The sequence below is a fragment of the Mustela putorius genome, unplaced genomic scaffold, assembly GCF_011764305.1.
Source record: "Mustela putorius furo isolate JIRA1106 unplaced genomic scaffold, ASM1176430v1.1 tig00000759_pilon_pilon_pilon, whole genome shotgun sequence".
NCBI lineage: Eukaryota > Metazoa > Chordata > Mammalia > Carnivora > Mustelidae > Mustela > Mustela putorius.
Window position 1 is genome coordinate 10,737,970 of NW_025421467.1, and position 15,018 is coordinate 10,752,987.

The 15,018-nt window shown below is 38.1% G+C and overlaps 1 protein-coding gene across 1 annotated transcript in view; it reads left to right on the forward strand.

Moving 5' to 3' along the window:
- Window positions 1-15,018, forward strand: part of GRIK2 (glutamate ionotropic receptor kainate type subunit 2) — a 647,718-nt gene that overhangs the window by 273,342 nt on the left and 359,358 nt on the right. The window contains exon 5 of the mRNA XM_004767094.2: window positions 13,875-14,056. Coding sequence (XP_004767151.1) covers window positions 13,875-14,056 — 182 coding nt within the window. The remainder of the gene's footprint in view (window positions 1-13,874; window positions 14,057-15,018) is intronic.

Here is a 15,018-nt window from a genome sequence, read left to right on the forward strand (position 1 = left end):
GAGAGAGAGGAGGAAGCGGGCTCCCTGCTGAGCAGAGAGCCCAATGTGGGGCTCAATCCCGGGACTCTGGGATCATGACCTGAGCTGAAGGCAGAGACTTAACCCACTGAGGCACCCAGGCGCCCCGATAGTGACAATTCTTTATACAAAATCTGTCTCCAGAGAACTAAACAATAGAGAATGTATGCAGACATGTGGTAGGACATTAGTCAAACAAAGGATGAAGCAGAGTGTAGAGGAAATGCCTCCTGCTATTCTCTCACTTAAGCTGATGGAGGCTAAAACCCAAGACAACCTCCTTTTCCTTAATATCTTTCACTGTCAATGTCCCCTAGTGTGGTATCTACAAATCCATCCTCAGAAATACCATAAGTGACATTTTAATACAAAAATATGTTCATCTCACTTGCCTTAACTTCCTTAGTGATGTCTCACTGTGCAGGGGAAGCACGTCTAACTGCCTAAATCCTCTAGCTCCCTCTTCCTCACAGGTGGGGCCCAGGCTGATGCTCAGAGTCGAAGCTACATCTGTGTGTCTCTGGTTACAGTTGAGTAGACCAAGAGTTAACACAGATGAGCCAATTAGATTCCCTATCCAGGAATTTGGAATTGGAACCAAGAGAGATGAGTTGGTTTCTGCCAACTGCTGGACCTATAACAAGTAAATTCAGGAGTGAATTTGAAAGATGGCCATGTCTCCTATTTGAACTGTGAAGCAGAGAAAACCGGTCTCATTAGGAATATAAGAATGATGCCAGCACACAAAAAAGAACAGAAGTGAAAGAGAGTGATATCTTTATAACCTTGTTCCTACTTGTTTCTGGTCTCTAAGGAATGACTGAATTCCCATGCTAGGGTATCATGCAACCACCTGGATGTTTCTAATCGAGTCTCTCTTTCCGCCTAAGCCAGCCTTTATTCTATAAGTACTTGCAACTACAAAGTTCCTTCACTTACAAAGATCCTTAGATGGAAGGAGCCGCCCTTCATAACCAATTCTCGCCTGCTGCTGGTCTAGCTTCCCCTCACACCTCATCACAGCTTACACTTGATTGTCCCGCAGTCCCAGCCAAACAGCTCACAAGATTCTGGAACTTCCATACTCTCCTATTGTTGTGTTTTGTACATGCGCTTTCTTTTTTTCCAGGTGCATCCGTCTTTATCCACCTACCAAATGGTTACCCCTCCTTAGGCATTCTATTCCTACCACTTCCGCAGCATTTTAGAGACACTCACACTATTACATGGAATTCATTGCAGAAAATGATTTGCATGCCTGTCCCCCCACTATGTGATAATCTCATCAATGGCAAACCTTTACTGTTTATGTTTTATATTTTACTTCTGCATTCCCAATATAAAGCCTATGGTATGCGCTGCCACATATTTCTGATATAGTCACATCTTTTTCAACCATTCATATATGCTCAATGAGCATAATTGCTGAAGGCATGAGGGTTAATGGTAATTTTTTCTGGGACAAAAATATGACATAAAATCTGAGCTCCTGAAGGGTTATGTTTTCCCCAGCATTCCCACCAGTATGTAGTAGCTCCGGTCTTCCTTGTTAGTGATGGGCCCACCACATAAAACTTCTTACGCTGTTGTATCAGCGCCAATTTTAAATTGTATTTGAGGTACTAAGTGGCAGGATAAACCCAGTAACAGCAGCATCCGGGGACAGAGCCAAAATAAGAGCTGTGAAGGATTATTTGCAGCTAGCTTCATAACTGCACTGACCTGGACACAAGTGAGGATTAAACAACAGCAGGCCGGCTAATTAGCCCCTGTCTGGAGGGTGGCAGTTGGGTTACTGCAAGCTGAGAGGGCGGGTAGAGCGATAGAGAGACAGGTGTGCACCCAAGCAGGACCGTCTCGAGACAAAGAGCCTGCAGTGTGGCCATCAGAACTGAACAATGGGGTGGGCCAGTCCCACTGGGCGTGGGTCCATACTACTGCCCAGACAGCAGGTGATGAATGGGCTGTGATGAAGGACCAAGAATGCTGTGCAGTAGGAGGACGGTACAGAGCTCCTGGTTTGCCTAGATTGTTCCTGAGTAGTGCTTGCTGTCCTGGCCTAATTGCTGTGTACTTAACGTCTCTCTTAGACTCTTAAAAGGGCCCCAGTTTGATGAAAATTAGGGAAGTCACATTAATGGAAAACAACCATTAAATCAAGAAATAACCAAACTCTCGGCACAAATCAAAGTACTGTCTTTGTAGAGTGTTTGTAAAACTTAGTTGTGAAGCATTTCTGGGTGGCATTTATATGTTTGTCTAGAATCTCTTTGAGGGAATCTTTTGAGTCTCTGTGGTTCAGGCAAGCCTCACTTTCATCTCTCACAACCCACTAATGCATCTAACGTCAACACTTCTACTCTCACCAGATAATCCCAATCTGGGCCAGACAGATTGGGCCAGTCCAGTCTGGGCCAGTCCTTCTTAGCATTTTCACCGAATTTGGGACAAAAAAATCCCTGTTATGAGTGAGATTCTATAGGTCATCTGTGCCATCAAGCAGGAAAATATTGAGGGGTAACAAAGATAACCCAGAGGAAGAGAGAACAGTAACAGAGAAAGAATTCTTGTCTCCAACTATGTCTGGGGTTTACTTTCAGTAATAGGAGGCGGTGAGTGTATATTTTTGTTCCATTTTTGATCCGTGCAATGTGAATAAGGTCTGCACATATTACCAGAGAGTTCCAACAAACACAACTGGCCTCTTATTAAACTGTCCTGCTTTTTACTTGCCCTCTCCCATTACACCACGCATAGGCCTATATTCAGCAGCTATATGAAGAAGACAAAGAGAAATTAGATTTTAAGGTGGACCTGGGGCTGGGTCAGCCTACAACAAGCCACTTAACCGTGACTGTGGCACCCCTCGAATGCACAGCCCTTAAGTCCCCTCGGCTGGAAACCAGTCACTAACGTGCTCACCCTCTCATGAATCAGATGGGAGCAGGTGGTAATTACAGTAAGCAAATACAAACACAACATTTATTCTGTTGGCGCCTCCCAAATGGAAGCATTCTAAATAGAAAATTGACCTTAGCTCATATGGAACTTAGACCCCGAGGCTCTAGCAGCCAAAGAGTTTTAGCCTTGGCATGGTCAGAAGCGCTGTTTGCTTTCTAATAATAACATAATTGCTTTTTCTCATAACAGTGAGGGAAGAAATGGGACAACATATTTTGGTATTGACTTCAGGAGTAGTAATCAGCCTGGCAGCCTCTGCCTTCCAGGGCTCACAGACACACCATGTAACACCTCAATTCGGTCCATTTTCCGAGGCACGCTGTTACCAGGTAGGAACCCGGCTTAAAGCACATGGAGGGAGGTCTGGCATTCTCTACTTTGTCCCCATTATCCCTGTTGCTTCCCCCGTTCTGGACTCAAGAGCTCTGGGAGACCCTACCCAGCAGGACTGCATTGTGCCCTCAGTATTGTTATCGGAATAAGCTTAGATGGATTTGTTATCTGAAAGCACAGTGTCTCCCTCACTTGTCCTCAAGAACCATAAGCCACTGTTATAATGTGTCTCGTGCTGGAGAATTCATTGTGAATTGACTCAATTCCTTTGAATTGAGTTGAGCCTCAGGACTCCATATTTCAGGGGCCACTAAACATAGTTCCGCCTAACTGCTCGTATTGTATCCAAGCCTGTACTAAAATTCTTCTGCGTCCTCCTGCCCTCTCCATCCCCCGCTTACTATCTTAAAAGCTCCCAATCACTGCATTCACTGGACTTATGAAATAAGCCTAACGGGCTATGAATTGCTACGAGATATACGTGGACATAAAAATGTGTGAGGGCAGTGCTAGTTAGGAGGCTTTTACAGTAATCCATTTGTGAGATCATAAAGCTCAATCCAGTGTGTTAGAAGCAGTAAGAGTTGGTAGAAAAGATTTTCTAATAGTCTGGATGTCAGGTATTCTAGCAAGAGCAGATCAAAAGTGATACCAAGGTTTTTGGCCTGAGTAACTGGAATTATAAGGGTTGCCATTATACTATGTGGGGAAAACCGAGTGGGCAGCAATTTTGGAGGCTGGGGACATGAAGAGCCAACTTTGGAATGTGATGTAGTATTCATCATACATCGAAGTAGAGATGTTGCATTTTTCAGGAGTCCCCAAAAGCACCCTCATTTCTGACAATGATTGCAATTCGAATGTCCCCAATATCACCCTCGAGTTTGATAATTCACTAGAATAGCTCACAGATTGACTGAAAGATATCATATTCTCTGTTATAATTTATAACAGAAGGATATAGATAGAGATCAGTCAAGAGAAGAAGCACATGACCAGAATCTAGGAGAGGTCCACACTCAGAGGTTCCAGTTGTCTTCTCCCAACAACTCAAATTGTGGGTAGAGCTAACTTTCCTGGACAATAGTGAGCAATGCTATGCATGAAGTAATGCCAACTAGGAAAGCTCATGTGAGCACTGGGGTGTCCAGAGTTTTTATCGGGGGTTGATCATACAAACATGGCAGACCACGCACTTGGCTGACCTGTAGTTTCTAGCTCCTCCAGAGGCTGACCTGATACTTCATGACCCAAAGCCCCTACCATAAATCATATTGTCAGACTATCCTGTGTGGACCAAGGCTCCCAGATAAACAAAGACACCCTGATCAGACAAGATATTCCAAGGGCTTAGAGATTAGCTCCCAGGAGCCAATAGCAAAGGCCAGACCTCTCTTTGACAGGGTTAATATTTTACTACACAGTTGTCAAATGGGAAAATGAATTTTAGACTCTAGAGTTCAGGGAAATATCTGGCAAGAGATATAAATTTGGGAGTTATCGGCATATAGATGAAGTATTAATTAGGTTTCTAGCAGGAAGCAGGATTTACATAGATGTTTGAAATGGAGATATTTTGATATATTTTGATAGAGACCACCCATAAGATTGCAGGCAGAGTTTGGGGAGAAAAGACACACACACACACACACACACACACACACACACACACACACCAGTGATTTTTGAGTTCCAGGGGAGGAGTAATTTCCAGAAACCAAAGGAGGGTGAATCTATGCCAGGCACAGTACTGACTCATATGCATTAGCTCATTTGATTTTTTTTTTCTGTATGGTAATAATTATTAAGATCATATTTTTAAAGGTGAGAAAACTAAAATTTGGAGAATTTAAATATTGTCTGTAGTCATTCAGTAGAAAGTTAATGAGGAGGGATTGATGCAGACTACCATGCCGCCACAAAATGGTTCAAAAATCTGGCATCGTGATGCAACATGTAAGAATGAAATGAAAAGGTTGAGATGTGTTTGAAAGGTCTCAGCCTTTCTCCATGACTGGCCTGATAAAGGTTATTCAGGTACTGCTAGTTTATGCCTTCCCAGGAGGCTTCTGCTTTGCTAGATCAGTACTGGGAACATGTGTGCTATGGACTTTAGAAATGGAAACAGAACAGAAAGAGAAGAAACATCCTGGCTAGATTATCCTGTGGGGAGAAGTCAGGGCAGACAGAAATAAGATTTCCCAGGGAAATAAAAACAGAGGCTTGTGTGTGTGTGTGTGTGTGTGTGTGTGTGTGTGTGCGTGCACGCGTGCGCATGTATGCGTGTGCACAAATGTACATATGTATGTGTTAAAGCAAGTTTTCAGAATATGAGGGTGTCTGAGAAGAGGAGGTAATAGAGAACTTTAATAAGTTGCTCCAAACAATTTATACACTTTTTTAGTGTTCTCAGGAGGCAGTAAGAGTCAGGATTCCTGTTTGGATTCTACTTACTTGAATGCATCACGGTTCAGTGTTGAACAGTGGGTCTTGCCTTCACATAAACAGCATGGTGTCTGAAATATATGGTCTGCACTATATTATTTTCCATTCTGAAGCATAGAAAGGCTTTGCCATCAATAAAACAACTTCATGGATAGGCTCTGATGACACTAAGAAGTAAGGAGGAGGTTTTAATGTAAGGATGACCAATACATGACCCCACTATGCCTACCCCATCACTCAGGTTCAAATCCCTTATTGAGACATGCCCCTGAACACAGAACTAGTCTCAAAAACATTATTCTACACAGTGCTTGGGGGATCCACAGACAGTCAACTCACCTTGGCATGTGAATTAAAACTCGTTTGCTACCTGGTTTCTAATATATCACGCTAAAGTGTTTTTATGTGTTTTGAGTTTTGAATGTAATAGGCTCTGTCTTACTTTAAAGATACAGCCAATGTCAAAAACAGAGAAGTTATTCCCTCTCTATAAGGCTATTCTTAGAATTTGAAGATTTTCCCAGGAGACCAGCCCTCTAATTTTACAACACATAGCTTTCTCTCCCTCTTCTAAGAAGATGAAAACCACTTTAGAAATCTCTTCCCATTTTCCCTTCCTTTTTCTCCCTTTTTATTCTAGACCCCAATTTCCTTTATTTTCTATTTCACTGTACTGATGAGCAAGTCTACCTCATTCCCAAAGGGAGGAGAGCAGACAGAAATTTGGAGACAGAAATTGTTTTTCAATGGCAATCTACCTCTCTTACCTAAGCTACTTTTGATTTTATTAATATGATTACCTCCCTTGTCTCTATTTAATGCATTATGATAGATTGCAAAATTCATAACTGGTGTAGATGTTTTATTCAGTTTTCTTTAAAACACTGTAGCACGGTGGTGCCCAGGTGGCTCAGTTAGCTAAGCATCTGACTCTTGATCTCAGCTCAGGTCTTGACCTCAAGGTCATGAGTTCAAGCCCCACGATGGGTTCCATGCTGCACATGGAGCCTACTTTAAAAGAGAAAAATAAAAAGTCTAAAACACTCTGTGGTACAAATAAAACATTTTAATAAAAATAACTCCTTGAGATGTTCGGTCTCTCAATGAATTCACTTTTCTCAACTGATAGAAAAGGGGGTGGGGTCGATGGTGAAACACTGACTGTGGATGAGTCATTTTTGGATAGTCTATTATACAGTGCATTTGGAGGGCAGGGGAGAGGTCTGGCCTGCACAAAGACCCCATTCACTGAAATGACAAATAGACCTGATGAGTGAGCCAGGTGGCAAAACTCTAGTTTGTGTAGCTGCTAAAGTGGATACCTGGTATAGGAGGGAACTTGGGACTCCCTTCCTGGGGCTGGGGGAGGCTGGGCCTGCAGAGAGACGGTGTGATTGATCTCTTTAGAAGAAAGTGCCAGCTGGAGTGTGCATAAATGGCTCCTTCTGGGTTTTCCTTAAAAGCTGAATTGATGGCACCTTCTGAAAAGAGCAGCTCAGGACCCTGTCCCCTGTAAGCTGAAGATAAACCTTGATTTCAGCTACTGTACAATATCTGAAAGCAGAAAAAGGTTAAAAAAAAATGTACTCTCAGTGAAGGAATTAGAGGGAATAGAATGTTACTCATCTACCAAAATAAAGGGATAATTGCAACGTGGTGCTCTTTTTTGTTAGAAGATTTTCAGGAACCCATCTGTGCAGATTGTTTCTCTTTTATTATCATTACATCAACTAATTACATTAGGGAAAGAGGGGGCATTTTAATTAAAAGATTGTTTTAAGGAGTTATAATTCTACTCTCTCATTAAATAACTTAACTGGGTGCCAAATTTGTTAAAGTATACTACATTTCTGGAAACTGTTGTTCGGAAATTATTTGTATTAACCACATTTCCAACAAAATAAATTTCACCCTTTTTCTCACCTGATAGATGGGTCCTTTTATTTTCCAATTCTGTCCAAAGAATCATAGGAAATGACCACATGTAAATCGTCCCAATTATTTTAAGAAGCTTATATTTTTTCCAATTTTATTTTACAGAGCATGCATATTTAAGCATATATGATGAATTTGATTAGGGTAATCTTCTCTGAGATAGCAATTTTTTAGAACAATAATTTGCAGATGAATACTGGGGGAGGTAGGAGGATTGATAGAGATCCACAGAGGAAAATAAATACCCAGTATTATAATTAGGCATTCCCGCTCTTTAAGCCCATTTCCCTTTGGATAAAACCCCAACCACATATATTAAATTACAAGGATGCCATCAAATAACTTATTAAATAAAGTAGGTAAACATTTATTCTTTGGCTATTTTGAATGCATCTTCCTTTTTGTCAACCATCTCTTACTCTTCCAAGTTGTTCTAAGTAACAAAACTCAGAGATATGTATTATAATTGCCAGATAATGGGGAAGGCAAACGATCTAGAATGGAAATATGGATAAAAGAGAAACAATATCGCAGGACAGAGCAAGGAAGACTTGGAAACCAAGAGAGAAGTCTGAGCACCTGCAGCAGGAGGTGGGGAGAAGCGAAATTTACAAATCATGTTTCTACTTTCAGTATCCAAAACAGCTCTCTGGACTTCTTTCCTGTGATTGGAAAGCCGAACTAATTTTATTCTAAAAATTGAAAATGAAAAGCATTACAGAAATAAATTTTGTGTCAAAAAAAAAAAAAAAGTGTTGGGACTCTTGGGTGGCTCATTTGGTTAAACATCTGCCTTTGGACAGGTCCTGGGATCCGAGTCCCTGCTCCAGACCCTTGCTCAACCCTGAGCATCTTTTCCCTCTGCCTCCAGCATGATCCACCCCCAACCCCCAGTTGTGCTGTCTCTCTTTCGGGCAAATAAGTAAACAAAATCTTAAAAAAAAAAAAAAGTGCCAAAGTCAAACTACATCTCATGCAGTTCAAGACTGAATAAATGCTATGATTCCAATCATTATATCTATCCATGAAACGATGTATTGCACATAGTAGGCATGCAGTAAATACATGTTGAATGAATGAATAAAAGCAATGTTTTACTCTATTCTCATGTAGGAAATGGCAATTCCTACTAGCAGCAGTTGTTTTTATTTTTTTATTTTTTTTTCTATTTTAGCTCTTCAATATCATTGCTCAGGGAAGCTGGCAAACTGAAATCTGTTACATTAATGCCAGCAGGGATATATGTGTGTGAAGAGAATAAGTAAACATTTATTGTACCTGATGACTCAATGGACCATCCATATGAGCTCTTAAGAGACTTGAAAATACTTGGCAGTATTTATACTTGGGGTGGACTCTGCAAATACTATTTGTAGATTTTATCTTTCGAAATTTCTATTTTTGAATCACTTGAGATTTTTCAATTCAAAGCCGTTGAACTAATCTGTAACTCTGTAGCTCCTTTTTCTTTGGTAATGAGTTAATCGCTTAAAATTTTGAATAAAATTTGATTTTCACTTGATTAAAATTTTGATGTTGTTACGTTTCAGTCAAAATCAGCATCAAAATAACTTCCAAGGACAGATAAAATAATTACCACTTAAAAAATAACTATATTCTTCCTAATCTTAACAAAAGTAACAAAAACATTGACAACTGCCACTTTTTGAGAGTCCCATATGTGACAGTTCCTTTTTCAGTGTTTTACATATTAATACATATATGATTTTATCTCATTATAGAAAAAACAAAGGCAAAGAAAGTAAAGAGAGATATAAAGTCTTACACAAAGTCATACAGATCATACATTTTGGAACTGGATTCAAACCCAACACCCAGGCTATTTCTACAATGAGAGAATTATCTCCCAAATTTATATTTAATTTGCATAAAATCTTGTGAGATAAGTAAGCCAAAGATAGCTTTCTTTTTCCTTTATTTGGCAGAGGTTGGTATTAGAACATTCTGCATCTATATAAGTAATTTTATGAAAATAATAGAAATCCAGAGCTAGGAAAAGTTGAAAGATAATCCAATTTGGTAGTTCTCATTTTGGTTTTTATATCATCTTCTTCTTAATAATAATTGAAGATCTCTGAAAGCATTTGTTAAGATATTTTCATAGGTTTCTTTAATATTTAATATTTGATTTAATGGGAGGAAGTGGGATCTTCTTCTCTGTTTCTTCATTCAGTGTCCTGTGACATCATCTGTGTCTTATAACCTCTAGAACACTCTAGCCCACATGTGAAATAATGAAAGCAAAAAGAAAAAAAAAAAATCAAATAACCTCTTAGTATTATTATGAAAATAGTTGAACCTCAGAGATCCCCCTGAAAGAGTGCAAGGGTATGTGGACCACACTTTGAGAACTACTGATCTAGATAAAACTCATTTAATACATAGGAAACTGAAGTGTCCTGCCCGTCTATTATGGAGCTCAAGTCTGGTGGTGGGTTAGGAAGGGGTTGGTACTTTCCTTAAAGAATATTAGATACGATTAAGATAAGCACTAAGTTACAGTATGGAAATATATAGAGATGGTTTTAAGAGGGTCTATTTTTTGCCTCCCTCCCAATTCTACTAATGGCACAACAGTCTAACTCCAGCTCCCTCCTACTCCCACTAATGGCACAACAATCTACCCAAACCACACTAATGGAACTGTCCTTACCTATGTCATCAATGATTTGGTGACAATTTCAATGAAATTGGCCTTGTTTTTTGATTAAATTTAATAAACATTTGTAAAGTATTAAAATACAAATACAAATAAACATTTGTAAAGTATTTACCTTTTTGTTGTTGTTGTTAACTAGCAACCCTTGACATGGCCGATCATTCCCCTCATTTTGAACACTCAGTTGACCTGATCCTCCCATGATCTCCTGCTCAGTGGAAGCACAGTCTCCCCCTAGCTGCCCAAATCAGAAACCTGGGAAACTTCCCTGACTTAGCCCCCGTCCTCACCAAGTACTGTCAGTACTTTCTCAAAAATCTCTCTCTGGTCCATCCACTTCTATCTCTTGGTACCATCCTACCATCTTGCCCTGCAGACACATCTTGGACTTTCCTAACCTGCTTTATTATAACTGCCTTCCAACCCTTTTTTCCTCCATTTTTAGCTCTTCTGATCTGTCTTCCATACTGAAAATCTGAGTGATTCTTTTTTCCTTTCTTTCTTTTCTTCCTCTCTCTCTCTCTCTTTTTTTTTTTTTTAGAACGGGGGTGGAAGGGGTAACAGGAAAGGGTTAAATGGAGAGGGAAAGAGGGAATCCTAAGCAGACTCCATGCCAATGTAGAGCCCAACATGGGGCTTGATCATGACCTGAGATCATGACCTGAGCCGAAACCAAGAGTTAGACACTCAACCAACTAAACCACCCAGGCATCCCAGTGATTCTTTTGAAATGTGGATTCCAAGTGGGCACTCTCTACTACCCTTAAGACCTTAACTCTAAAGTAGTTTACATGGGATTAAGGAGCCCCATGTCCTCTTAAATTACACTTGTCAGCACTTCTTCCTTTATTCTTAAGATTCTTTGCCCACACTCTCTCATCTCCCTGTCAGAATAAAAACCTTTTATCACTTCCGTTGAGTAACTTTCATGAGTACTTTCATTTCAAGATAGATGATTCTGCTGTATTCTTCCTCAATAATTGCCCCTTCCCCACCAAAATATTATTTGCCATTTTTCATTTGTATTTGCCTGTTAAATAAACTTTACCTATCTTCCCCCTTATGTTTTTTAATATAGTATGGGCAGGAAATTTTTCTAATTTACTTTTTATTGTATTACCAATATCTAGAACAATGCTTGATCCATAGAAAGAATTTAATAAACATTTGTTTTGATGTGGGAGTGAATGAATGTTGTCTTCTTTTCCTTCTCTTATTTCTACAGTCAGCTGTATTTATAGTGTTCTGATTCACTTTTCCTAATGAAGTTGGAATTCATTAATTGAATTAATTATTTTATTGTCTTATGCTACTAGCTAATATAATATAGCTATTATCCTATAATATTGTTATGCCAAAGTGGTTCAAAAAGTGACTCCCATTATGACACTTACCTGAAACCAGACTTATCTTTGGAAATTGGCCTTGTTTTTTGATGACCAGGAAAATCACCTGGAAAGATTGTTAAAAACGCACATCCATGAGTCATATCCTCTGCAGGTTGTAACCATCTTCATAGATTACTGTCATACCTTCCAAAGTTTGGGAGTCATTGTCTTATACTGCAATTATACTCTGGTTTTATTTATAAAAAAATATTGCAATTATACTCTGGTTTATTTATAAAAAGTAGTTAAACAATGCATTCCCATGTGCAGGTAAATATATATATATATATATATATATATATATACACTTTTATACATGTTTTGAAGGATTTTATAAGGTCAGTGTTAAACTACTACAGGTGTTATAAATTCAAAATTTGTTTTCATGTTTGTTTAGCCTGTTAACATCTGTACACATTATAATCTCTAGACTGAATTGCATTATGTTTAATGGGTGCATTTAATATTAATTATGTAATATTTATTTTACTATAGTTAGTGAATATTTAAATTTATAAAACAAAACGAGACAGTTGTAGTATACTGTGTAATTTATGCAACCATTATTTATAAAATTCTAAGTGGCAAAATTCTAAAATAATCTTAAATGAAGTAAATTTTATGGAACAATATTTTAAAAGCAGAAGATACTAGGTAATTTGTGAATATACATATTTTTTAAACTGTATGTCTCATTTGAGGATGAAAATACTAAAAACTAGTCATGTTAATTTTATTAACTATGTTGCAACATATTGAAGTGTACCATTATATGTATTAAGGTCTATTTATTTAAAAATTGAATGAAAAAAGTCCTAGAATTAGATTTTACTCCCTGGAGCATATGTTATTTTAATACACAGATTTTTTACTCATAATAAGATATATTTTTATTCCTGTTATTCCAGTTTCCAAGTAAAGTAACACACACAAACATTCACAAAGAGAAATCTACAGATTAGTTATTTATACGTATATTTCTTTACTATTATTTGTTCTACTAATATTTATGAAGGTATTTCCTCAGGGAAGATAGAAATCTAGAGAAATACAGAGATGAGATGGAAGAAGCTAAATAAGAAAGAGGAGTTGGAAGAGAAGACAAAAAATTATTTAATTTGATCCAAGCTAGAATAGAATTGGATGATCCTCTTTTTCTTGTCACACTTTTATATTGGATCTTTTATATGGGTGCTTGAAGGGGTTTAATTACTGAAGTTTGTATGAAAGAATATATTTGATGATTTGTCTCTGTTACTTAAAAATGCCTAACAGTTCCATGACATATTGAACATGTATCTACTAATTTGATACATTTTTGAAACATATACTCAGGAGCTGCTTCCCTAGGAAAATATATTTGCTTTACTAATAATGTGTGTGGTTATATTTGTTTCTGAAATTAATGTGACACCTAGCAAATAATACAAAAAAGTTTTATTTCTTTAATTTATTTATGGTTCAGACCACTACCCAGAGTTGATTTTATTAAAGAAAGTTATTTTACTTTTACCTATATACCAAATTACTAGCCTGTTACTTGTAATCAAAAACAAAAAAGCAACCAGAGCTTCCAACACTGAAGAATAATAACATAAATTACATCTGCTATAAAATATAGTATGAAGTGGATGAACTAGAACAATTGTCACTGACTTACAACAACCTTTAAGATGTTGTCACAAACCACTATTATTTTAAAACACAAAACAAAACAAACTCTATGTGTATATGTGGAAACGCATAGAAAATGTATGGAGGAATAATATTTGCAAGCTATTAAGTGTGACAACACTTTGGGAGCAGAATTGGGGTACAGAGGGAGCCTATTTTTCTCTTTATACTTTTATTTATTTAAATTATTTACATCAATTCATAATCATGTATGTCTTTCATAATTTGTAAAAGAATTTCTTTAAGAATTAGAGAAATCATCAGTTTAACAAAACTAACGGGGAGTGTGGAGTTATGAAGTAGGAATTTCAGTGGTCACACCTTGGAATACAGATATCCATGGTCAAGAAAATCAGGCATTGTGGTGAACAAGTTCTATGATTCGATGACCTATTCTGCTTTTTCTCTAATATGCTTCTTCTCCCCCTTTTCCATTAAAGGTCTCATTCGTTTGCAGGAGCTCATCAAAGCTCCATCGAGGTACAATCTTCGGCTTAAAATCCGTCAACTACCTGCTGATACAAAGGATGCAAAACCGTTACTAAAGGAAATGAAAAGAGGCAAGGAGTTCCATGTAATCTTTGACTGTAGCCACGAAATGGCAGCGGGCATTCTGAAACAGGTACTCTAACGTCCTTAAATCCTTGGTTTCTTTATTATATTTGCATTTAAAGCAGGGTTGTTTGTTTGCTTGGTCCTTTGGTTTTTGCGGGGGGTGGAAGAGTGACCACAAGCCTGGGAGGGGCAGAAGAAAAGGGAGAGAAATCCTGAGGAGCTAGATACTGGGACCCTGAGACCACCACTGGAGCCAAAATCTGGAGTTGGACCCTGCAGCCACTGAGACACTCAGGCACTCCCCCCTCCCTCCACCCTTTTTCAATCAAAGTGTTGTTGTCACACAGTTAAAATGAGCCAGAGAAGTTGCCTTGATGTAATTTTCTGATAAAAAGTCTGACATTTGCTTTTAATTAATTGTCTTAAAGGAAAAGTAATGCAAATATTGATGCTCTTCAAAAACACATTGTTTAAAGTTCTGAGGTGACTTTCAAATGGCTGCAATGCTATTTGCTGTTACAAATGTTAGTTATTGAGATAGATATTTCTGTTTTGTACTGAAATGAAGGAATAAAGTGAGAGTCAGTGATTGAGCATCTCAACCATTACAATCAACTCATTGAAAGAAGAGAAAAAAGATTTGCTATTTAGCTGGCATCTTCTAGGAGATGCCTTACACATTTGATCTTATTTAATCATGACTGCGACCCCAGGAAGTAGAGACTATTCACTACAGAGATGAAGAAACTGAGTCTTGGAAAGATTGAGTAACTTGATCAAGCAAGAAATAGCAGAGGGAATCATATTTCTCCTAGCGATGTTAAGTATTCATTCCAGAATAAAGCATTGCCTGACTCAAAAGATAATACTAAATCAATCAAATGAAATAATTCATAGCAGTGAAATCTTTTAATGTTACTTCTGCTCTGTTCTAACCTAACAGCTCACTGCAAAGCAGCAAATATTATTCTCCTATATATTACAGATGAGGCAAGACTTGGATGTTGAGGGTTAAGTGGCTAGTATGAG